The sequence below is a fragment of the Podarcis filfolensis genome (assembly GCF_964270895.1).
Source record: "Podarcis filfolensis genome assembly, chromosome: 13".
NCBI classification, from domain to species: domain Eukaryota; kingdom Metazoa; phylum Chordata; class Lepidosauria; order Squamata; family Lacertidae; genus Podarcis; species Podarcis filfolensis.
In genome coordinates this window covers 50,849,004-50,873,538 of record NC_139615.1, presented here as the reverse complement: position 1 = coordinate 50,873,538, position 24,535 = coordinate 50,849,004, and the positions used below count along the sequence as shown (strand labels likewise).

General features: G+C 44.0%; 1 protein-coding gene across 4 annotated transcripts in view; it reads right to left on the bottom strand.

Annotated features, from left to right (window-relative positions):
- Positions 1-24,535, bottom strand: part of SLC9A3 (solute carrier family 9 member A3) — a gene marked incomplete at its 3' end in the record, with an annotated part of 116,109 nt that overhangs the window by 22,204 nt on the left and 69,370 nt on the right. For 3 of the 4 annotated variants that reach the window (XR_014540999.1, XM_083582742.1, XM_083582740.1), the window contains exons 3-16: positions 24,078-24,238; positions 23,508-23,586; positions 20,511-20,688; positions 19,211-19,431; positions 16,295-16,497; positions 14,973-15,062; positions 12,974-13,044; positions 11,523-11,652; positions 10,341-10,456; positions 9,219-9,348; positions 7,492-7,665; positions 3,977-4,034; positions 1,989-2,096; positions 846-1,089 (exon numbers count right to left, since the gene is read on the bottom strand). Coding sequence is in view for 3 of the 4 variants with exons in the window: in XM_083582742.1 (XP_083438868.1) it covers positions 846-1,089; positions 1,989-2,096; positions 3,977-4,034; positions 7,492-7,665; positions 9,219-9,348; positions 10,341-10,456; positions 11,523-11,652; positions 12,974-13,044; positions 14,973-15,062; positions 16,295-16,497; positions 19,211-19,431; positions 20,511-20,688; positions 23,508-23,586; positions 24,078-24,238 (1,963 nt within the window). Of the gene's footprint in view, positions 1-841; positions 1,090-1,988; positions 2,097-3,976; positions 4,035-7,491; positions 7,666-9,218; positions 9,349-10,340; positions 10,457-11,522; positions 11,653-12,973; positions 13,045-14,972; positions 15,063-16,294; positions 16,498-19,210; positions 19,432-20,510; positions 20,689-23,507; positions 23,587-24,077; positions 24,239-24,535 lie in introns of those variants that run through there. The other variant, XM_083582741.1, reaches the window with a different exon arrangement.

The window sequence follows — 24,535 nt, the reverse complement described above, 5'->3', positions numbered from 1 at the left end:
TCTTGTGCCTGTGTGCCGAGTAAGGAAAGCAGGACTCTCATGCACCCCAGGGAACCCTCTGCATGTGGACGTGCTCACAAATAATGGATCATGCCTTTCTCTCTCCCTCTCTGGTTACTATTTAAAATGCCGGTACTGTATCTAGTTGGGACAAATGTTTCTATTCCAACAAACTGTACAGCATTAGGACTTGTAGAAAACCCAGACTTTGAGGGAACATCCTCTGTGTTGTCCTACATGCTAAGAACTCCCCAGATATGCCTCTGTCAGCCCACCCATGCACACACACCTTATCAGTCCCCAAACTTATTATCAACCCCAACAATTCAACAAAAACAGTAGTTCAGGAGGAAGACAGAACACACAGAGAGATTTTTGCCTCATCAATGGGCCTGCTCTGCTGTGTGGGATAGAGCCGTCCCTTGCATTTGCGAGAAAAGCCTACTCTTCTGTTGTGTGGCTGACATATATTTAAGAAAATAGGGAAGCATAACGATATATAAATCTACATTCAAAACCTGAACTTCTTTTGCTTCAAAACAGAAAATATAAAGTTAATGCTAGAGAATGACAGAAAGATCAAAAGGAGGCAGAGAATGTAAAGAAGAGTTTGGATTTCCTTTGTTCCTATGGAATTGCTAGAATTACTGAATCAAAGGTGATCGCTGAAGCGGATGTGATCACTTGTGATCACCATTAGGATCCCCAAACGTCTAGAAGACGGCCATTTGGCTTTCTAGTGCAGGATTCCTCCCTGAGAAGTTCAAAAGAAAAGTAAGAGAAAAAGATGAAATCTCGAAAGTGAGAAAATAGCTGTCTGCAGAAATGCCTAAAATATTACTTACATGTGTGTTGATTCTGGGAGGAAACTTCGAGACCGCTCCTCAGGGCCATCTACTTGCAAAAAGGAATCTACAGATCTATTGCTGAGTCGAATGGGAGCAATCCGCTGGAAGTTGTTTGGAGAATAAGGTATCTGCACTCTGGCCCGTTGGGATGGCACCACCATCTCTTCTCCGGAGAGCCAAGGCGAAAACCTCATGGTGGAGTTTTGTTCGATATCAGCTGAAAATACTGGATTATCAATGCCTATAAAAAGTCAGGGAGTGACATATTCAGTTGTTAAGTAAACAGGCAATGAGTTGACTGGCATGCAACAATCTCCACCCTGAAATTGGCTAGGAACACAGAATTGTGCTGGGCTGATTGCAGAGGTGGTTCATCTTCATGTAGCTTAACAAACTGAGATCTCCCTTATTGCAAAGAGCAAAGCTTCCAGCTTCCTTCACCCCTTTCCTCTGTAGGACAATATTATATCTACTGCATCGCAATATGCCAAGGATACTTTTCATTCAGAGTCCCATTCATGGAGGTTACTAACAGACCACATAGAATGATCACAGAATCATGGAACTCTAAAGATGGAAGGGACCCCGAGGGTCATCTATTCCAACCCCCTGCAATGCAGGAATCTCAACTAGATCATACATGACAGATGGCCATCCAGCCTCTGCTTAAAAACCTCCAAGGAAGGAGAGTTCACCACCTCTCTTAACAACACAGAACTTCATGATAAACCCACATCAAAATTTTTGCTACCACTCTGTAATATTTCTCTCTCCATTATAGCCTGAAGCACTATTTCATCATCCCAGGGACAGAGTTGAAAGTGATTACTGAAAAAAAAACAGTTCTGCATTGTAATTGTAATGCACAATTTTGCAGTTTCATGATGAATTTAAACCATTTAATGTGTGTGACTTTTTTACAGGGTTTTAAGCAATCAGACTGCATTTGAATTGGATTTCAAATTTAGGAAATCAGATTTTGAATCTGTGCAAATTCTTAATTTAACACCAGTTACAGTGTCCTTAATCCTCAGTCTGTTGTTATAACTATAGTTAATTATGTTAGATAGCATCATGATAAAAATCAAGATATGCTTTTGTAATATTGTAGAGATGAAAGCGCGCCATTCATATCCTTACCACTTGTATCTGTGAAGTTCTGCTTGGTGACATTAGCAAGGAATTCTATTGCTCTCCCCGTCTGTAGATTGTCATAATCATTCTCCTCTGGTTCAGAAAACTCAATTTCTGGAAGAAAACAATATTCATTTACAGTATAAGCTTATACAGTAGTGCAAACTGAGGCATTCTTTTTTTTTAAAAAACAAAACCCTCACCCACTGCTGGAAGTTTGTCTAATTAAACAATCTATGGGGGGATATTGTTTTTGTTTGTTACTATGTTATATATTTTTGTGGTTTTATATTGTAAACTACCCTGTGATTCTCGGATGAAGGGCATTATAGAATTATTATTATTATTATTATCATCATTTTAAACTGCTAACCTTGGCTTGGTTTGCACGTAATGTTAATCCAATGGTTTAGCACAAGCCTGAACTGTGTGTGCTCTCAGGGAAGAGGCAATATCTGCTTGGCTCTTCTGGGCATTCTGCTGCTGCCCTGAGTGTGTTGTCTGAATCTGGACTCCTGGTTTAGCTTTCTCCAGACAGAGCTGCAACCAAGGTTTGTGTTATGCTGGGCTGCCATACGTCTGGGAAATCCCAGACATTGCCAGGATTTCAAAGGCAGAACTGATGTCTGGAGGGAATTTCTGAAAGGTGTCGCTTTGTCCTGGATCTTAGGCAAGTCAAAACCACATTTGGGGGGGGTTTGTCTAAAAAAAGTTCAACAATTTCGGTGGTTTCCTGGTTTTTACTTTTTGAAATATGGCAACCTTATGTTATGGTTTGCAGCTCATAGCGTGTCTGAGAGAAGTAAGCCAAAGGCATACATGGGGGCAAGAGTATGTTACAGAACAAAGCAGTATTCAGGAGGGAAAGAAAGAAAAAGGGGAAATAGTGGATGGACAGAGGGGCTGGCGGAATGTGAGAAGGGAGGGACAACAGGAAGGAATGAGGCAAGAGGAATGGAGAGACTGGAGGGAGAAGCACCCAGGGTTGTTGACACACCATCTCATTCCTCTGCTTCATGGACATGCCCACACGCCAATCCTCTCTGCTTCCCCACCAGTCTCCTACAGAGCCCGGAAGCCTCCCCGATTGATTCCAAGGCAATGGCCCCCTGCTCCACCTCAGAAGGACCACCTGGCCTTGGGCAGGGTCTCCTGGTGCTGCAGAGCTGGTGGGCAGGAGGGCACTCACAGGAGCATGAGGGGGAGAGAAGAGGGAACTGAGTCAGGGTGGTCAGGGGGGCCTGGGAGGGGGCACTGAAGGAAACTAGAGATTGCAGGTTAATGTTTTAAATTATCATGATAAACAGCAAATAGATAAGCAAAGGCGATAAGACTAAGGGTGGTCAGGGGGGACTGGGAGGGGCACTGAAGGAAACTAATGCTTTAAATTATCATGATAAACTGCAAATAGAGAGGGAGGGGATAAGAAAGGGAAGCCTACACAAGAAGTGAATATAAAAAGGAGCAGGGAGGAGGGATAAAAGAAACCAGGAATTCTGGGGGAGATGGGGAATAAGATGCAAGTTAGATGTGACGGGAGGAGGGGAATAATAGGAGAGGAATAAAAATACTTTAAAGAGATATATGGGGAAAGAGGGGAACATAAAAAATGAAAATCCTTCTCTAGTTAAGAGCTGTGGATGAGCAAATTCTATCTAAAGTGGAGAGTCTGAATCAGTCAATATTCTATCCTTAGTTTGAGGAAAGCTGAACTACAGAATTCCCTGCCACAAGAAACTTGTTGTGGCAAAATTTTCCAAGACCAAATGATGCCAATGGTTGCCAGCTGATGATGCCAGACACTGCCCCATTTTGTGTCTGGGGCCAACTCTGCATTGCTATATTGTTCGGCTTCAGTAATTTTTGGCCATCTCTAGTGGGCCCGGGGGGAAGAAAGTTTGAGAATCTCTACTTAAGGCAATTACAACAAGATACAAACCCAAATATACTTGCAAATGGGAGTCAAGGTATTATCAATTTAACAGCACATTTACCTTTTTCCTTTATGGCTTCCGAAGAGAGATTTCCATTCGGAATGACATTGCTATTTCTCTGAAATAAACAAGCAAAATGACACACACATTTTGGTACATAGCATATACAAGCAGAATAAGTTTGGAATCTTTTAGCAGGCCCAAATATTCCAGTGGTGAAATAAAAAGTGAGTTTCCATGTGTCACATAGCAGGAAAGCCTTATGAGGCACCTTGCACTACACCTTTTCTGTGTTTCCATTGTATAAGGAGCTCTCACCTATTTTCAATTTGTGTAATCAAAATCACATTGATTGCTCCAGGATCCAATAAATGGAGCCCATTTCTCCAGCGACAGAGCTGAATGACCTGGCTTGCAAACGCCCAGGTCTGGCAGTTAGTGCGGAGAGCTTGACCACAGGCCAAACCTTGGCTCAGCTCTAGTAAAAAGGGAAGAGGAAGCAACGCGGCTGTGAGCTCCTCTCAGGGAGCCCGCACCTTCAAGCAGTCTCTGTGTGCCATAGACTGGCCTGCTGTGCCATGCAAACTAGGTCCATGTTGTCTTCAGGTAGTGCTTGTCACCTTGCCCATGTGTGCACTTTAAAGCCATTCCTTTATCGCAGGCACCCCCAAACTCGGCCCTCCAGCTGTTTTGGGACTGCAGCTCCCATCAGCCCTAGCTAACAGGACCAGTGGTCAGGGATGGTGGGAACTGTAGTCCCAAAACAGCTGGAGGATTGAGTTTGGGGTGCCTGCTTTATCGGTTGTAGAGCTGATGCCTGCCAGTGTCGACCTAAAACTAGTCTTAGTTATATAATTGTGTCGGCATTCGTGAAATCTTATCAACTTTTATCAAGTGAGACCGTGGGAGAATCCATGTGCAGAGGGTTGTCACTGTTCACCGAAAAATAAGAGCCAAGGCTCATGTCATCTGTTAACTGCTGCTCAGGCCAGCAGAGGTCACCATCCCCATTCTGAGACACAGCTTGGCCATCAATGGAAAGTGCAAGAAACTCTTAAACCATAATCACCATTGCCATCAAAAGGTGGCATGACTACAGATAAGCATAATTCCTAGTCCCAGGCATATTTACTCAGAGGTGGTCCCACTGAGTTCAGTGCTACTTCCCCTTGGAAAGTGTGTACAGGATTGCAGCTGCAGCCACAAAGTTTTTATTATACCTTGAGACAATTGCACAGGTGGTGATTAATAAATTCATGTCAATGGTGATGATGAAAACAACGCACACCCTGTAGGTGCAGAGAATGTGGCTCCAGCTCCCAAACAAAGTCTTTCAAAATCTCAGTTATGCATCAGCCTAAAGCTCCACTAAGTCAGCAGCAGTACTCAGTGATCATATCTTCTGTTGGTCTTTCCACAGATCTCTTAGTAACACCAATCAGGTTGGAAATGTACCGTGAGTGAAAAAAACAACCCTAACTCTCTATCATTGGAAATGCTGGACTTGTTGTTCCTCGCCCCTTCCTGCAGAAGCAGTTGATTCCTTGTGCGGCAGAACTCCTGAGTTCCACTGTGGACTTTGGGAGGACCCACCAAGAAATCAGCCATCCTAAGGGTCCTAATAGTTCCTCACCATGGATTACTGGCTCCAGCATGGCAAGGCTAAGCTCTCCATAACTGGCAGAGATGGCAGGCTTTTGCCATCACTGGATCTATCCCCCTCCTCCTTTTTAGATAAGGAGACGGGAAACTGGATCAAACCAACAGATCAGATCCTGGCCTCCCCCGCCACTCTGGCAGATGGGCAGGGCCACCCACCTCTCCCTCGCCTGTTACTGTTATGATGTTGGGGGACCACTGCAGAGGGGCTTGCTGTCCAGGCCAGTCAGCTGACCCACAGCAACAGTGAGCCCCTTTGAAGAGGCCCTTTTGCAGGCGCACTTTAGATTCAAAGTGGCCTGTGACGGGGCTGGGGAAGGGTCAGGATGTGGCCTGCCGGCCAGATCCAATTCCCCGCCAACATCTAAAAAGCTGGAGAAAGGGTTGGAGTTTCAATGTTGAAGCTGATTCTGTTTGGGTCACCAGCATTTCGTGATCTCTGCAGGCTCCTGCATGAGGAAGGGGCACAGTTTGCATGCCACTGACTTCTGGCAAAATCAAGTCCCCATTTACTTATTAACTTCATTGCTTGCAGCATTTGTGTGGCACCCCATAACATAAAGATTGCTGGGCAGCTTCGAAGAGGTACCAGGATATTGCATGTATGGTGCAGAAGCAGTTTAGCACAGTGGCTCTCCCAGCTCATTTTCCAGCCCCTTCTCCTTCACGGCTAGAAAACACTTTTTCTTACAAGTTTTTCCTTTTGGCAAAGTTGTAGCTTTACATCCAGAAAATTCAGCATACACGAGTCCACGTGTGTAATTTTGCAAAGAACTCAAAAGTTCGTTTCAGAATGACAGGGACAAATAAAGTGAAATGATTTGAAAAGAGTAGTAAAGTGAGGCAAAGGCCAATGGGAAAGAGGGCGATAATCCTGAACTGCAGAATGATTTGTTTGTTTGTTTATTTTATACAAGTATTTATACCCCACCTTTCCATTTAAAAGAAAACTCACAACACACTATTAAAACACACCAAAACAAAAACAACTAAATAAATAAAATATACAGCAGCAAAATGTTTTTTTAAGGAAGGGGGGGAAATCAAGGCAAAAACAAACCACACCAATGCAAGCCAAGTAGAAGGAGAGAATTGAGATTACTTCTTTTTTCAAAGTCAACACAATCTCCCAGGCTCTGCCCCTATCCTGCCCCATCTGAGTCTCAGACCCAAATTATGTCACTTCATGTTGCACATCTGTTTTTCCAATTAAAAAATAGCAGGTGTGGTGTGTGTCTGTGTGGGACACACAGGGCTGGGACCATGCCCAGGAGGGGTTTAAAACCTCCCCTCTCTCCATGTTGCGGCAACCCCAACACAAAATCTCCCCACTGCTGTTTGGCATGGGATGGAAGGGACTCCATCCAGGCCAAGGAAGCTTGACTCCTGTGCCAGAAAGAAGCTCTCTGTGTGTGCATCTTAGGACCTTGGTGCAAAGGCTTCCATGCCTCTCGCTGAATGTTGTGGCCGAGTCCTGAAAGCCTTCCCTCATATCTGCTATTTAATGTTTGAAAACAATCACACAACTCCAAGGGGCTGCAGAAAGCTCCTCCTTGTTCACTGCCTCTTGTATCCCACCTGCTTGGTCCCCTACCCTCCTGCCTCAGAGGACTTTGATGGGAGCTGCTACCTGGCTGACAGTAGCCGGGGGGGGGGGGGGCAAAGGATGAGGGCAAGAAACGCTGCCTGGGTAACCCTGGCACCACAGGGACACACCGCTAGAATAGAATGTGATTTCACTGTGAAAACCTTTTGCAAGCTGCTATGCAAGACTCTGGGGGTGGGTTATAAATATCCTAAATTAATAAAGCGTTTGACCCACCAGAGACCTGGCACCCTTTCGAGGGCATAGGCACCCGGCCTCCACGTTCCCTCCCCCTGTGTTAATGAGGCAATCTCAACTGCTCTGCTCTTACTCTTTTTTGGCCTCGGTCTCTCTTATGAATTTTGTTCTTCTTAGGGTGGCTCATGCCTAGTTTGGTGCTCTTGAACGACTCCAGGCGCCTCCTCATGGTCCTGTGGAAAATCTCTTTGTTTTGCTTATCGTCTTCGTTGGTAGATAGTTCATGGCGGCTGTACACGTGCTTGTGCTGTCGGCAAGACGACAAGAATGATCAGAAGACCAAAACGGATGTGTGTAGAACAAGCACCCAGATACAAATCCTTGCCCCTTAATGCCTGTTTCTGACCCCTTGCTGCTGCTCCCCACTGCACCCTGGATTTGAGGCATAAAATTATAGAGTTCAAACAAAAGCTCTTTACCAAACCGAAAGTGTTTGTTAATAACAACCAGAAGGTTGGTGCTTCAAGGCTGTGGGCAGGAGTCTATGAATTCTATGAATGTCTGAATTCTTTGAATGTCTGAAACAGTTGGGATTACGGAAAACAACCAAGTACCTCTCCCTGCCCCCCCACCAAAACAAGAGGACCACTCAAATTCCTAAAAGAGAGGGGAAAGCCCCCAGTATTCATGGTGTGACAGCAGCAATGGGGAATCTGAGGCCATTCACATATCGGTGCAGTACATACAAGTTGGATCATCCCTAACCATTGGCCATGCTGGCTGAAGCAGTGGGGCCATGGGGGCTGTAGCCCTGGGCGCACAATGGGGGGGCAAACCAGGCGTCTGCCTGAGATCCCCCTCCCCCTCGTGCCCTGCCGGCGGCAGGGGTGGGACAGCATGGAGGGTGAAGATCACCCTCTGAGTGTCCTGCCCCCGTCTGTTGCACCCAGCCGAGGCTCCCCCTTCCCTGGGTGAAGGTTGACTTAGGGGTGGAGAGAGGTTGTGAAGGGCAAGGAAGCTCCTGCTTCTTCACAGCCAGCCCAGCGGCGAGAGGAGCATTGCCACCCACTCTCCTGGACTGGGGTGCACAAGTGCACCCCTGCATGGGTGCCACAGCGGGCTCCCTTCGTGCCCTGCCCCCTTTGGGGGTGCACCCCACATGCCCAACCCGGGCACTGTTTACCTCCATTCTGCCACTGGGTCGAAGCTGATTGGAGCTGAGAATCCAACAGCGACCAGAAGGTTGGGCACCCCCCCTCCCGAGTCTGTATGTACTGTACAAAATAAATCCCAAAGAACACCACAGGTGAGGCACTTTGCAACCTCCACCCCAGAGCTGCTTTGGAGATCTGAAAGCGGAGTTGAGAGAGGAAGTGTGAGGGACTTCTGCCTCCTCTCCCCAAGCTTCCAGGTCTCATCTGAAACCAGGGAAAGGTGGGTACATGCATCTCCCTCCAATGCAAAATACACATCTTCCCACCTATAATGAGACTCTCCTAGAGTTGGATCATCCAAAATGGCTCTCAGGTTTGGATCCAAAGAGCCAAGAGCAGAAGAGATATAGCAGCTAATGCTGTCCTGCAAACCATTCTGAAAAAGAGTACATGGAATGCTATAACTGGTGGGGTTTATAGCACTTCTCATGCTCTTGGTTTCACAAGAGGATGTTCATGCTCTTGCCCATGGCAGAAGAGCTACTTCCTGGTTGCAGAATCATAGAACAGCTCTTGCTGTGAGCTACAGCTACTCATAATGAGAGACAAAGGTCCATTTTGCTTCTATTCTATTTCTCCCAGAACATCCAAATACAGTATTGTTAGAGTCTCCTATTCTGGCACTGGGGTGTTCTTAAGATCTCACCTCTTGCCTGGGCTTGTACAGATACTGTTGTAGAGTATGGTGGGTGAACATATCCTCTGCATCTCGGATGCTTTTTCTTCTCTGCTCCAGGGCTTGCATATCAAGACACACAGAACTGGCAGTTTCTCTCCTAAAGCAAAATAGACAGATATATATTCATGCTTCCATTCTCCCTCCTTCCCTCCCTCGTCTCTCTCTCTTGCTTTCTGTTCAACAAACAACAAAACCAGCGAATGTAGAAACATTAAAACACAGACATAATTGAATCCACACGAAACAATTCTTTGATACGAATCTGTGAGAGGGACAAACTCCTGGTGGCTCCTTGTTACACTGAGCACACACACCTGGACTTGGCACTTTCTGTTCTCCAGAAAGGAATACATATGGAACGTGAGCTATTGTCCTAAGGGTGTGTAGGCAGGCTCCTAGTTTCTTACTGCGACCACAAAGTTGGAAGACAGCAGAACAGTGTTGGTCTAACTAAGGTATGTTTGAATGGTCCCCATCCCAGAAATTGTTCATATATAGAAAACCAGCAGCACATGGGCAGGAAGGAATTTCTTGCATGAGGGTTCAAACAGGCAATCCCACACCTGTAGGCTATATTCTAATACACCACAATTTACCTGAGAGTAAGCCCCTTGAAAACAACGGGACTAGTTCCTGAGTAGACATGCCTCAAAATGCTGCAGTGCTAAACATACTGAGCAGTAAGCTCCATTAAACACAGTGGGAGTAGAAATACATAGGATTGTGCTGCATAACTCCTTTAGATTGCAAACCCCTGGGGACCTAACTACTGACATTCAGAAAGACTGCTATAAGCTGCTCTGAGCCCATGGAATTGGGTGGGCTACAAATCAAATAAATAGTAGCAGGAAAGCCAAGTCAACCACTTCCCAGTCCCTTCAATCTCAATGGGAGAGTTAAGTGCTTTATGGAATCTGTCACATTAAAAGCACTGGGACTTTAAATACTTAACTCTGGCTGGACTGTACCCAAAAGGTACCTTTTCACATTTCTTTCCCTACTGGACTTGTGATGCATTAGCTTTTGAGCTACTGGCAGAAATAAAACTGGATTCATAAAGTATGAGGCAAAACATGCAGCCTCACTTACAGCAACTGGGAAACAGAGGGCTCTCCATTCATTTGATTAATAATGCTGAAGTCCACATTGGCCGTGTTGTCAATACTTGCTGAGCGGATAAATGCCAGAGAACCTCTTCGCTCTCCCTGTTCAACAAAGAATACAACATACACACTCACACACATGGTACTATGGGGCTTTCAAGTAGAGAGCAAGTTTTATTTTTTACTATGGCTCTTGAGCTACTGGAGCACCAAGAAGCATCATGAAAACATGGAAATAGTTTCATATGGTTTCTCTGAGCTAAAAGCAATAAAAAATAATATTCATACCTCTGGAGAAATGTTTTCGCTAACTAGAACAAGTCCCAGTAGATTATATACACTGGAGGTTTGCAGGATGTAGATTGGGATCTACTTGATCCCTGATCAGTTTACAATAGATTGGTAAGGATTCTGACTCCCCTTAGTTTAATGGCAGCAAGCAAAAGCAACAATCAATCTTTGCCACAGCTGGCCTTATACTATCTGCTTATCTGACTAATGGAATAATGGATTATCTCACAGCCCCAGGGTTCTTCACCTGTAAAATCTGAGTGTTTTAGAGGCTAGTTTTAGAATATTGTATTAGAATCTCTGAGCTGTAGCAATTCAGATGTAGTTTTGTATTTAAGCAGTGCATGATATTTTAGAGTATGGCTCATAAGTTGAGGTAGGTTACTGGCTCTTGGAGACACAACTTTGTGTGCATCTGCCACTGGCTGGTAAAAATAAAGTATACTCCACAAACCTGAAATAAGCCCACCTCTGCTCCAAGTATCAGGGCAGGTACTGAAGTGATGGACTTTAAGATCCAACCATACAAAGAGTCAAAGTTTGGAGAACCAAACAATACACATCTGACCAAAAATAATCACATAGTGCTATGAACCGTAATCTTTTGTTCCTAAACCTGTTGACTCTTATTTTGCTTGTGCCAATGAAACAGATTTACTATGATCTCTGTATTATCTCCAAGTCACAGATATTACTTTAGATCCCATTCATTACAACAGAAGAGAGTTCAACATACTTATAATTATCCTTGAAATGAATGGGATGAAAAATGCTTAACGTGGGCCTGATTATGTATGCTAAAGTGCTAATATATTACCAAAAAGCAGAAACAAACCTAAAATAGACATGTTTCATCATGAAATATATTTAGAATTACCTCAGCCACGTAGCTAATGGCATCCTTTAAGTTGAGCTCACGGAAAACTTTAACAATTCGGTCTCTACTTTTCTGAGCAGACCTTCTCATCAGTACTTTGCTGAGTACTTGCCTGTCGAAATTAGTCCACCTGATGATTCAAACACAGCATATGCAGCAGCTATTAATTAAATGGGGCACATTTAGCATTAGGTAATCAAGGCTGGCACCCCATCCCATGGTGTGGAGACAATAACAATATAACTTGAAGCCATCCAATTCTTGTGATGGGGCTCAAAATGGGTAATTTAGAGGAAATTGGGCATTTTTATTTGGGGCACACAATGTACAGTCAGGTCAGAGAATCCTGTAGCCAAATCACCAAAGGGAAAATTTCACTTTTTTGAAAAATAAATAAATAGATGAATCACTGTTGAGAGGTTTTTTGAAAAATAAATAAATAGATGAATCACTGTTGGGAGGTAAGGCTAGTGTTCCCCTCTGTACCCCTTTTCTGAAGCAGGGAGCTAACCTCTTACCTCAGAAGATCTAAGACTTTTTACTACCTGAAATGCAGCCCCAAATACTGCCACTCCCATTTAGGGCCAACACTTATAAAACAAACAAGCAACGCTTTCTGCACCAGTTCCTGCCCTCATCTGTCCGCCCTCCCAGTGCCACCTGTAGCAGGTCCCTGCAGCATTGGTTCCCAACACCAGCCCACCTGGTGTTCAGCTTTTCACTGCAACCTACAAGTTCTTTAATGCTGCCCCCAATGTCCCACATCCCCTTCCTTCCAATGAAGGGGGGGCAGTCGTGCTGTCTGCTGTTCAGGACAGATACACTCAACCGCCCAGCCAGGCCAGGGGCCACAATAGTGAGCAGTTGGGCCTGGCTGTAACCCTGAACTGGGGAGGCATGTCCCTCCCTCTCTTGGACCCCACTATGATACCTGAAGGCTATGGAAGAAGTGTTCAAGGTAAACAGCAAGGGAGACCTTCCAAGTTATTTTGCCAAGGCATACGATGTTAAGAGAAGCTTGTTGAGTTAAGCCCAGAGGGGCTGGGGCAACCCAGTCAGATGGGCAGGGTACAAATCAAATGATGGTTTTAATGGCCTCACAAGTTTGCCTTTCCATGGAGAGTAAAATGCAAACTAAGAAAATAAGTATTTGGCACCCATAAGAAGGGGATTAAGATATGCAAATTTTGGAATTGTTTTAAACTGGCACAGTTAATGCAAAGAGCTGTAAGTCTGATGTCAAAAGAGTGGGAAGAATTCCAGAAATTCCAAAGCTTACGAGAAAGGGTTTTCCCATGTGCCGTTTCTCAGCATTGACCTGTATCGCCAAATATTAGGTTGATTAGCAGATGACCAGATGTCAGGCTATCCTATCGTGCTATTTTAGTCCACCTTTTCCATTCGTCAAACTGTTCCATTCTCGTAAGACAAAGGTGCCTGACTCCACTTACTTGTCTCTCAGGTAATTATGTCCTATTTGACCAGATATATCTTCAATAGCCGAAAGAATGTGGTCAAAGGCCTGTGAAAACAAAGACCACAAAAGGTGGTTGGGTAATTGCAGACTAACATATAACCATTTAGATGCAGACAGAGGCCGGGTTTGGTCAACATATACACACCAAAGATAAAGTACCACTGTGAGAGTCATTCTTGGTATCAGTAGTGCAAAAGACCAGATTCTGACCTCTGTCCCAGAGCCTGGGACCCTGACTCTGCCCCTTCCACATGCGGTCAGTAGGATTGCTGATCACAGGACTTGAGCACCCTACAGGCTGTGTCAGGCCCTCCTGTATCCCACCCTGAAGGGTCCAGCAGCCCCCGCCTCCCCAACATGCAAGTTATTTGCAGCAGGAGCCGAAGTGGCCAGCCTCAAAGACCTTGGTGGAAGGTGCCTGTTAGCTGCTTCAAAGCGATCAGTGCAGGGAGGGTTCAGCTTGCCAGGCGCAATTCACACCTCTGCCACTGTTTAAAATCACAAGTTTTTCCTCTGTTTCCTTAATTCAAATTTCTTCTGTTGTTTAAATGCACCATTTAAAAACTTGCCTTCGCTTTTGCTCCCTTCCCCCTTTATGCAAAGCCAGGAATGTGATGAGGTACTACAAATTCTCCAGTGGGGCCTGTGCAATGACAGCTTTACATTTTTATGTATATAGGAAGATACATGTACGTACACACAAACACACACATCCCGCCACCATAACAACCACAGGAAGCTTTGGCAGCACAGAAAATACAAACATCATAAGTTCAGTCTATCAAAAGCCTATGGGCAGAGGGGAAGGTAAATCCTTACCTGGTCCCAAAAAGATGCCAATGATGGCATCTGGCAGACCTTCCACAGATGAGAAGCCACAATTGAAAAGGCCCTCTCACTTCTATGCTAACAGTGATCTCATTTTCTGGGTGCCTATCCCAGGCACAGGCAAACTTGACTCTCCACATGTTTTGGGACTACAACTCCCATCATCCCTGACCACTGGTCCTGTTAGCTAGGGATGATGGGAGTTGTAGTCCCAAAACATCTGGAGGGCCTATCCTTATGTAACCAAAATGGCACAATCGGTGCACAATCAGTATGGTTTACAGAAGTCCAAAAACAGATGTGGATGAAACATGGAATGCTGAGTGATTGTTTGCAGGGGGTGGGCAGAAGGGAGTATTCATGGCTGCCTGAGAGTCTGAACAGGAACACCCTGCACTGCAACATATTATTACAAGTCCCACTTGTGTAGCTAAAATGAGTTTCATCTGTATATGAACATACCTCGAATCACAGAATTGTAGCATTGGAAGAGTTTACCCACTGCCTTGTGGGACATCTTCGGGAGAAGGAAAAGCTAAGGAATGCACCTGACACAAATCCAGAGTGGAGTCCCTAAGGCGGTAGAAAGGTGCCTCTTTCTGGTGGCTTCTGCAGCCAAGCTGGTGCCAAACGTATTGCTCGGCTTTCCTTTGGACCACATCAGTGAGGCCGAGGGGAAGGGTCTTGTTGTCTGGGCAGCCCAAGACCTCCATACACACCGCCCAGGCTTGTGCCCTGGGGAGATCACTTTGGTGCTGCTAACACAGCAGGAACAACATGGGAGGCAACAGTTATGAGCTCCCGGTCTCTACAGCCACAGCAGGCGCTGTGATCTCTAGCGGTTTGACTTCACCCCGGAGGCGCACTTCATTGTCTCTCAAGATGGATGTCAACAACAACAGAAGAGTTGGCTGTCCAGCCCCCTGCAGGCTATCCCAATGCCAGTGCGCAGATGCCACCAACTCCTACTGATCACAGCTACAGTGAGAGAGAACTGGGAGCACAGGCCTTCTCGCTGCTTGCTACCCAAACAAGCAAGGGCTAGAATTTACCAGGGTGGTATTATTACTGAGGTATTATTAGGAAGTGGCAGGGTCTTTTGACCTCACTGACCTCTTTTTGTTCTGAGTATGAGACCTGCTTACCCTGCCGTGAAGCTTCTCGTTCAGCTTGGGCTCTCGCTGCTCACTTTTTTTCACTTTCAACCACTGCACCAAAGGCTTGATTGTCAAACCCTGCGGAGGGAAAACTGACAAATTACTCTCACCTTAATTAAAAGCAACAATGCAGTAGAAGACTGTGCATGTATTATAGATACTAAAAATCTCAAAGATGAAAGAAATATCACCAAATGTTTTCACCACATGCCACGGATGAGCAGACTGAGATCTGAGAGTGGGTGGATCTGACACAGTGAGTTGTAACAAGTCAAGAGGGTGCGCTTGTGCAGTCACATAATGTGCAAGCATCTCTGCTCACCTGTTAGGTCCTTTATTCTGAAATAAGCTGCTTGGGCTAGGGGTGGCTGGTCCTTCTAAATGGACATGTTCTATGCCACTCTGAAAATGTTTGGAATGGGAGACCTGAGTGGGTTCCTTCCCGACTGGCATGGCATATGTCACCAATTTCCACATCTCAGTCATGAGTAGAGGAGCATCAGATACAACCACTGAGTTATGCTGTTCAGGTGAAATAAAACAACAACCCTGTAACCTGTAACCCTTAGAGAACTTTGGGCAATGTCTCCCACCACGCTCCACCAGCTTCTAAACTACTCGTAGCTGCCAGTTAATCACTAGTCCATGTCCTGTCACAGTCTTGTCCTGCATCTATTGGAATGCATGTCTTTAAATGAAGGCCACACTGGTCTAAAATACAAACACTTTAATGATCAATGTATATGCAAACTAAATAACAAATTTCATAAACTTATATTGTGTGTGCCTTGTACGCAGAAATGGCATCCCTGCCTCTAAATTCCCCTCATTTAAAGAAAGTGATAAGGATTTACAAATAGCAAATAACATTGCTGTAGTCTCTCTCGTGAAATATTAACTCAAGATCTACTAATACATGGGGGTCTGACACAGAGGTTTTAAGTTTTTAGTACAGAGCACACAGTTTTTTATACTCCCCGCTCACTGACATAATATAAAGCCAACATTTGAGATCTGCTTTTGATACTTCATTGGGCCCTCACAGACTTTACTTCCTAGCAGTCTCTCCCCACTCCACCTGCTAACCCGCTGCATGGACCGCCTTGCCTAGATTTCATTTCATGCCATGACAAACAGCTTACCACTGAACGCTGCATTCAGATGGCCAGGCGCTGCTTTTTACCGGAAGGGAAGAGGACATGACAAGTATGCGTGAGCCAAAACATCCCTCCCATACTGGGTTCAAGAAGAACGCCTAACCTGGCACTTCACCCGTAAAAGCAACAGAAAGGCTGAACAATTAAAATTACCTGGAATATGACAGTAAAAAACACAACAATGATTGTTGTGCTGACAAACAGGTTTCTTTCTGCGACATCTTTACTGTTCAGGGTTACTACCAAAGCAAAGGCAACAGCACCACGGAGTCCACCGTACGACATGACCACTTGATCTATTATTCCCAGCTGGACCATTCGGTAGTGGTTTAGAACCCAAGTCTGCAGAATTACACCTGTTAAAGCAAATGTTTCAGAGTAGCAAAAGCCTGCATAACAATATTCACTCAGGAATTAAGAATGGCATGGCCACTGAAGCATCACAACACAAAGCTGCTGCCAAAATACATTTCCTTCCTAGAAATGGCAATTTTGCCTATGGCAGTAACAATCTGGCAAATAATGAATGCAACAGACACTGCCGTGATCCAGCTTTCCTCGTGTTTTGTTACATGCGCAGTCTCATCTGCACTGGACAACCCATTATGTTCCATGATGAGCACTGCAATGAGAATTCACAGCAGTTGCGCACACGGAACTCGCTTGCTGGATTTGTTTGAAACAAAACAATTGCCTGAAAAGGTTTTAACTGCTTTCCATAGGGCTTGGTTTTTTTAATAGTGGTTTTATTTATTTCCCTGGTAAAGAAGATAAATTCTGAGAAAACAATTGTTACAACAATAAACAACTTGTCCTGACAGAATTACAGACTTCTGTCATGCCATGTGTTGAAGTTTCATTGGATTACTCAGAGATCACGTCACAGTTTCCCATGAGTGCTGAGTGGATTCATGCCACAGTCTGAACAATTTATGTATTCAATAAACATTTCCCATATGTTATAAAAGGAATATGAATTGTGTTTGCCCTTTGCTGCTCTCACCTGGCATGTTAGTTTCTCAGCCAGTGCTATTGACTGTACTCTTGTTATTCCAACACCGGTTTTCCAACATCTGGCTGTCTCCGTATGAGCAGCAGTCAATAGAAAGGCTAAGAGGTCATCTTTAGGATAATCAGGAGCAGCCAGGATCCTAAGCCCAGGTAGTGCTAGTGCAGGGGACATTTCCATGGTTTTCTTGTATATTCAGCTTATTTCTTTGAAGACAGCATTCCTGAAGGGTTTGATGATGTCACACCACCACCACATATGGAAGTATGTACCTTTGACTGCACATCCCCTCCAACAATTGGGATTGACTTCCTTACATATTTGGGACAGCCTCACCGGTGTATAATGCTACCTATGCAGAATTTTTTAATGAGGCTTCCCTTATTTTTGCAGAAACTAGACCATTGGTATTTGCACATCTAGGCCCATTTCCCATGGCATTTTTGTGAACAATAGATTGCCATATTCTATTGTTATTAGAGCTTTGTAAATTGAGAAAGCTATGCCCTTAGAGAGTGGAGAGAAATTAACAAAGATGTGCTCCATTGCTGTTAGTTTCCTGTTTGCTTGAGTGGAAATGTCTGGGTTTAACAGGAATCTTCACAGCCGGTTGAAATGCTACCATGGCCATTTAAGGTTTGGTATGGCAGCTATGAATTGTTCCTTTCATAGTGGGATACTGTTTGCATAAAAATCTTTTAATCTGTAAAGGCCCACCTGTTCCCAACCATTCCAATCTAAGTATTGTCCTGTTTCTTTAAAAGTTGGGTGAAAGCAAAGAGGGATAAGGGGAGATAGTGGGGGAGCCAGTTTTTTAAATGTTGCTTTCCACACATTTAGTGTGGAGTGGAGAAAAGGGTTCGCAATCGTATGGGTTTTATGTTTTCCATAGGTAAACTTTCAGGTGCCAACTGCAATTCTGATTTTTGTTGAAAATTAATCAGCACACTAGTAAAAAGATGAGTGGAAATTTCTCAGATATCGGATCTCATCTATTTAGCCAACTTTAATATATTAAAGTCGTATATTGCAGATGAAGATGATCTTAAATCTGCTTCTGATAAGCTATCAGGGTTTACTCACATCAGCCCAACTGCAGGCAGTGTTTCCTCACTGTCAGTCTGATCCTCTAAGTCAGGGTGGTCCAACTTTTCATACCAAGTGGGCTGCAAGGGTACGTTGACATGGAACCCAGGGGCTGCACATTGCCTTGTCATGTGGGGGGGGAAGGAGGCAGGGGCGGGCAAGGAACATGGTCAAAATCTGGTACACATGCACACCCCAGCACTTGTGCTGCCTTCTCAAAGCCGGTTAAGCAAAGCACCAGGCATTGGGAAGGAGGCGTGAAGGCTCTGGCAGGGTGCTAGAACCACCCCCCCTTTCTTCCCAAAGCTGAGAAAGCACTAACTAGGCTTTGGGAAAGAGGCTGCAGGACCCTCGGACCTTGTCAGCACCTCCTTACCTGGCTTTGGGAAGACAGGGGGTCAATTGTTGCCTACAGCTGGCCAAAAAAGCTTTGATGGACCATCTTGCTTTAAGTGCTTACACAAGAGAAGAGATGAACGGGTGCTTCTGAAGCATCTGGAAAATGGGAAGGACCACTTCTAAGCTGAGGAGATGGCCAGCGCCAACCAATACCACCAGCAACAAGGCTGGACAGCTTCCTGGAGCCCAGAGATGTTTAAAAGGCACATCAAGCCAAGTCCTAGAGCAGACATAGTACAGATTCCACCTTCCTGGCAGCTCTCTTAGTGATCAAAATGCCAACAGGAAGAGGGGTCTAAGAATGTGGGAGAGATGCAAGCAGCCTCCTCTTGCTGGGAGGATGCTCACTGTAGGAGGAGAAAAATACAGTTCTATTGCACAGTCCCATAAAAATCTGGAACTGTCATATCTGTAGAGAGTTTGTTGCAGAATTTAAGCAGCAATGAAAACAAGGTCCCTGATAAAAACCTGCAAAATGTTCAAATTTATTTTTCCACCCAGCTGCTGATATAACATGCAGGAGACCAAAAGATGAAATTAATTACCACTCTTAGTAGGAAAACGTGTTTCCTTACCAATTACTCTGTAGACAGAGATGAAGACCAGCGTCAAGAGTATAAAGGCTGTGTTCCAAGTCCAGATGTTAGGATCAACAGCTGAAATTCCCAGGAACATGAAAATAATAGTCTCTGCGCCACTCGCCAACATCTTCATGGTGTATTTCACAGTGGTAGAAGACTGCTCTGAAATATTTGCCTTGACATATTTCTGACAGCAGATACCACAGAAAGTTATACTGAAAGAAATTCAACACACATCTTAATCACTTATCTTTGCAGCAACTTGTTCTGCATTGTCATATCTACTAAACTGTTCTATTCTGAAATCTAAAAGCAGACCTCCGCCTAAATGTTTTGTTTCCCTCTGATATACTGACCTACCTGAGCCAAATCCTTTGGCAGGCAATGGAAATAAAAAAGTTTAACTGCCACAACTGTCAGGCGTTATTGGATCTGTGTTTGGCTGCTCTTTGCAGTTAACCTCTGAACTGAAGATAATGTTGGTTTATAGAAAGGAGTCTTGCTGGGTGTTACATTGGAGTGGATGAGTTGAATGATGTTTATATATAGCTGACATATGAAGAATAAGAAGTTCATTAGTTTCTGAACTTTATTTTTTCTCTTTTAATCCTTTATTTCTTTCTCTCTCTTCTTTTCTTCTGGATCTGTGTTTTTATGTAGATTAATGTTTCAGTTTGGATAAAAATGATATTTGAGAATCATCTTTTTATCTCTCTTTTAAAATTCTAATAAATGTCCCTCCTCCCCAAAAAAGAGGGAACTGAACCATGGAAGATGATAGGTGACCTTTGCCTCCTGGTATGTCCTTCGGTCCAAACTTCCAGCTTGCTCCTCAACCTGGCCTCCTGGTTGGCCCTAAGAGCCTGACTCCTGCCCTGTCCCATGGCTTCTGCTTCCTGGCTCACCCAAGAGTGCTGCTCATAGTCCAGCCCTGACACAGTCCACATGGCAAGGGCCCCGACTCTCCCTACGTGCATCTTAAAGGAACAATCCCCATTATGCTAGTGCCACTGTTATATGAAGGTTTAGCTGGTGGTTTAGCTATTTTTAATCATTTTGATTATTGTAATCTGCAGCACAACAAACCATAGAATTCCCCAAGGGTCTTCAAATGGCTTCCAAGCCTAATAGTTTTGGGACATTCTCCCCAAGTTTCCACGAGTTTCTTTGGTTTTGTCTTTTTAATACAGATAGAAAATGTTTTCGAACTCAGCTGGGCATTGCAATCACTTTAAAATGACCCCTTTCTCCAGCAGTATTAGAAAGAAACATCAGTTAATTAACTGAAACTTACGCAAGGATGGCAGAAAGTGACAGCATCTCAGCTGTCAAGTAAGACAAGTAGGAGACAACAAACACGAATCCGGGCTCAATTATTCTGACATGCTTTGTGAAACGAGTGATAAGCGAGAGCAGGAATGCAAAGACAACACCGACCAAAGTACCTCCAATGCTCACCACAAAGAAAGACACTGCAAGAACAAAACCAGACAAAAATCACATGGGTTTTTTTATAAAACGCTTTGAATTTTTAAAAACAATACACACTTTGGTTTATTGACTTTTTAGTCTTTGCTATATGGTGGCTGGGGAAGTTGGGGAGATAGAGCTAAGATCTGTTACACAGATACCCAGATATCATAATAATTCACCTGCACTGAGGGGCCTGAACACCCAAAAAGGTGTTCTGCTGGTGAGACACTTTCCCCATTACATACATTCCTGTGGCCCCAGCATCAAGCAATAGCCAAGACTCAGAGAGACAAAGAGTGGGAGCCATCGAAACCAGGGCTGAAGAATTGAACCTGAGCCTAACTGCTGTACCTTTGCAGATCTGAAGACTGAATGCTCACAGGTGCCTTCCCCATAGCCTGGTTTACCTGAAGTATAAAGAACCTCCTGCTCTACAGTGCCTGACCAACAGTGCAGGGAGCATTCCAGGGAAGACATCACAGACAGAAGTGAAATAGGTGCTTGGCCCTTTAAGAAGCCACACTCCACAGCCAGGAAAGATGGATCTTAGGGAGGGATAAGGTGTAAGATTGGCTTCCTCAACCTCGGCCCTCCAGATGTTCTTGGCCTACAACTCCCATGATCCCTAGCTAGCAGGACCAGTGGTCAGGGATGCTGAGAATTGCAGTCTCAAAACATCTGGAGGGCCAAGGTTGAGGAAGCCTGGTGTAAGAAGACCTCAGTCAACCACTAATTTTTGGTTTGAGCCAGTTGTGCACGTGGAGCTGACTGAGGTGCTTGTTGCTTTGTGAGTTTCTGCTGAGGGCAGGTCACATCATGCCCTTGCTCCATGGAGCTCAGAGTGGCATCCATGAATGGCCATCACAGCCATGTTGCCTGAGGCTCATGGGAGTTGTAATCCAGGACACCTGGAGACCTCCAGGTTGGCAAAGGCTTCCTTGCTTGAGCAAATCCTGTATTCCACCTTAAAGGGAGGCGACCAAGAACCCTCTGTATACTACTCTAAGCTATCCAAAGGAAGAATGGTATAGTTTTGCTTATTAGTTTGCTTTAAAAGTTTGTTTCCTGTTCCCCGCCCCCACTAAAAATTTCTACTATCTTACAACAGCCTTTAAAACAGAACATAAACGTTAAACAACAAGTAGTGCATTACCTATTCTTCAGTGGATACTAAGAACAGCCGTACAAGACCCTAAAAAGTAGGGTTTCCAAAACTTGGGTCTCCAGCTGTTTCTGGACTAAAATTCCCATCATCCATGCTAGCTGACTTAAAAACTTAAAGCCTTGATGTGAAATATATATAAAGCTTAACTTAAAGCTTGTGGAACTAAAGATGTTTTTCATTTGGTATCTTAATATTAACAAAAAAAATCTCCCCTCTCAGGAGGCAACTTCAAAGGTGTGGTGCCACGCACAGAGAAAGGAACCTCACAGCCTCCAATTACGTTGGGGTGGCGAGATTGCTTGAGCAGAGTCTTCAGCCATGTCTCAAAGAAAGGCAAACTCATATGTGTAAATGCAGCCTTTCCGATATCTTTGCCCCAGATCTTTAGGCTTGGGGGCAGGGTGTCAAAAACTACACTTTGAATTGTACCAGGAAACAAACCGGAAATCAGTAGAAGCACACGCGCGCGCATGCAAATAATATATAGACAAGATGGTAGTTCCTTTTTCTTCACTTTTTTTTAAGAGGAAGAGGGAGAAAAAAATGGAAGCTGAATTTTAAAAGGGAAGAAAGACATGGAGAAAGAGAGACTGAGAGACAGAGAACCATAGGTAGAATAACCCAGCTCAAAACCCTGCACATGCAAAGCTGGCCTCTGTGTGAACCATCCCTTCTGCATCGTTGCCTTTTACCCATTGGCAATGGCAAGCAAACTTATCACTTATCTTTTTTTATGACAGCCCTTAAAAGGACATAAACATAATAGGGCTGTTAACGTTCCAATAAACTGCACAAGATGTACCATTCAAGAGTACCTGCTAACACAGGAACACGTGAATGTATGCCACCTTGAGCTCCTTAGAAGAAAGGTGTTATATAAAGACAATAAAAAATTAAAATTTAATTTAAATTGTAGGGGAAATGCAGGGTACTTTTCTACAGAACTCTTATTCATTGTAATGCATTATACACCAAAGGTAACTGTTGTTTGATTTGATTTTAATATTAAAGGCAGGATGGAAACATGTTCAGTTGTCTAACACTGGAATTTACATGCATTACCCCTCGGTTCTGTATGCAGCTGCCCAGCGATCCCCTGCCTGCTGCACGTCAGCACCTAGTGGGGGCTGGGGGGGTGCTAAAACCTTCCATTGCATCTGCCACTCTCCCTGCTCAGATGCTTCTCATCCATCATGGGGTATAAATCCGACATAATTTAGGATCAAGACCCCAGGTGGATGGGAATTGCAGAGGAATGAGAATGGCAGGGAGAGGTTAATCACCCCTCTATTCACCCCCCCCCCCAGCTTCCAACATTTCTCTCCTAATATTGCTTTATGGCAGAGAAGCGGGACCTATACATTTGCATGCAAAAGATCACAGGTCACTTGAAACTAAGCAAGCTTTTTTATATACCCATACCAAACAAATTAAGCAAACACAGTGATATGGGTTCTGTTTTGGGGTGGGGAAAATCTTTATACTTCTTAACTAACCCATAGCTGCAACTTTGCTCTCCTTTAAGTGTGCCACTGAGGTTCAAGAATAGCAAATGAAAGGGAAAGTGAAGAGTGTTTGAGGCAACAGGGCATCATTATTAAAATTTCACAAGATTCTTACTAATGATGTAATAAGTTTTAAAAGATGACTTACCTACACCATAGACCCAGTCGGTGGCAACCACATTGTCAGTTCCTATTTTAACAAATGATTCAAACACATTGTATAGCACCTAAGAGGAAGATAAATTGATCATTTCATAAAGGAATCAAAGAAAGCATTTTATTGTCAACCAATAACAATTTCCTGATTTTTTGTAATGTACACAATATCTTTCTTTGTTCTCTATTTTGCTTTCTACATATGTACTATTTCTTGTTTTTTCTTTTTTGTATCTTATTTCACCATTTCTTTAACAGTACACTACCAAAGCAACATCTATAGACTTCTATTTTACATTTGTGATTAAATTGTGATGGAAGAAAGCCTATTTGCAAAGAATTTGAGCGTGTGCTTATGAAAACAGCTAACCTTTTTTCCTCTATGTAGTAAAACAGCAGTGATATTTACCTAAGTAAATTTATAGACTGCTACTTCATACCGATTTATCTGTGTCCTGAGTCATTCAATGCATTCCTGATTTATCCGCAGTCCATTGGCCATTAGTTCAGAATTAAATCTGAGGAATTTACTTTTACTTTGGACTTCAAAAAAAGATCTTACCACAGTTACGGCATCATTAAGCAATGACTCTCCAAAGACAATGATGAAAAGGACTTCATTGACATGGACTTCTTCAAATACAGCCAACACGGCAACAGGATCCACTGCAGCTATTAGACTACCAAACAAGAGGAAATCCAACCAACCAGTTTGAAGGTCACCTAGAACAACAAAGCAAACCTCATAAGAATGTTAGCCACTCTTTTCTGGGGTGGGGAATTGAGTTGCATTTAATATTGCCTTTCTTATGTGCTTGGTCCTTCTTGAGTGCATTGCGGGGGGGGCGTGTACATGTGCCTGGATTTACTAGTTTCATCATGGTTAGAACTATTTCCTATTGAAATGTTAGGCTTGTTTATTTTAGACCCTATTCCCATATTAAGACTTGTGTGGATGTAAGTTACTGGATAAACCTGCCACTGTCTTAAGGGTCTAATTCATGACACTCCTAATTCGTG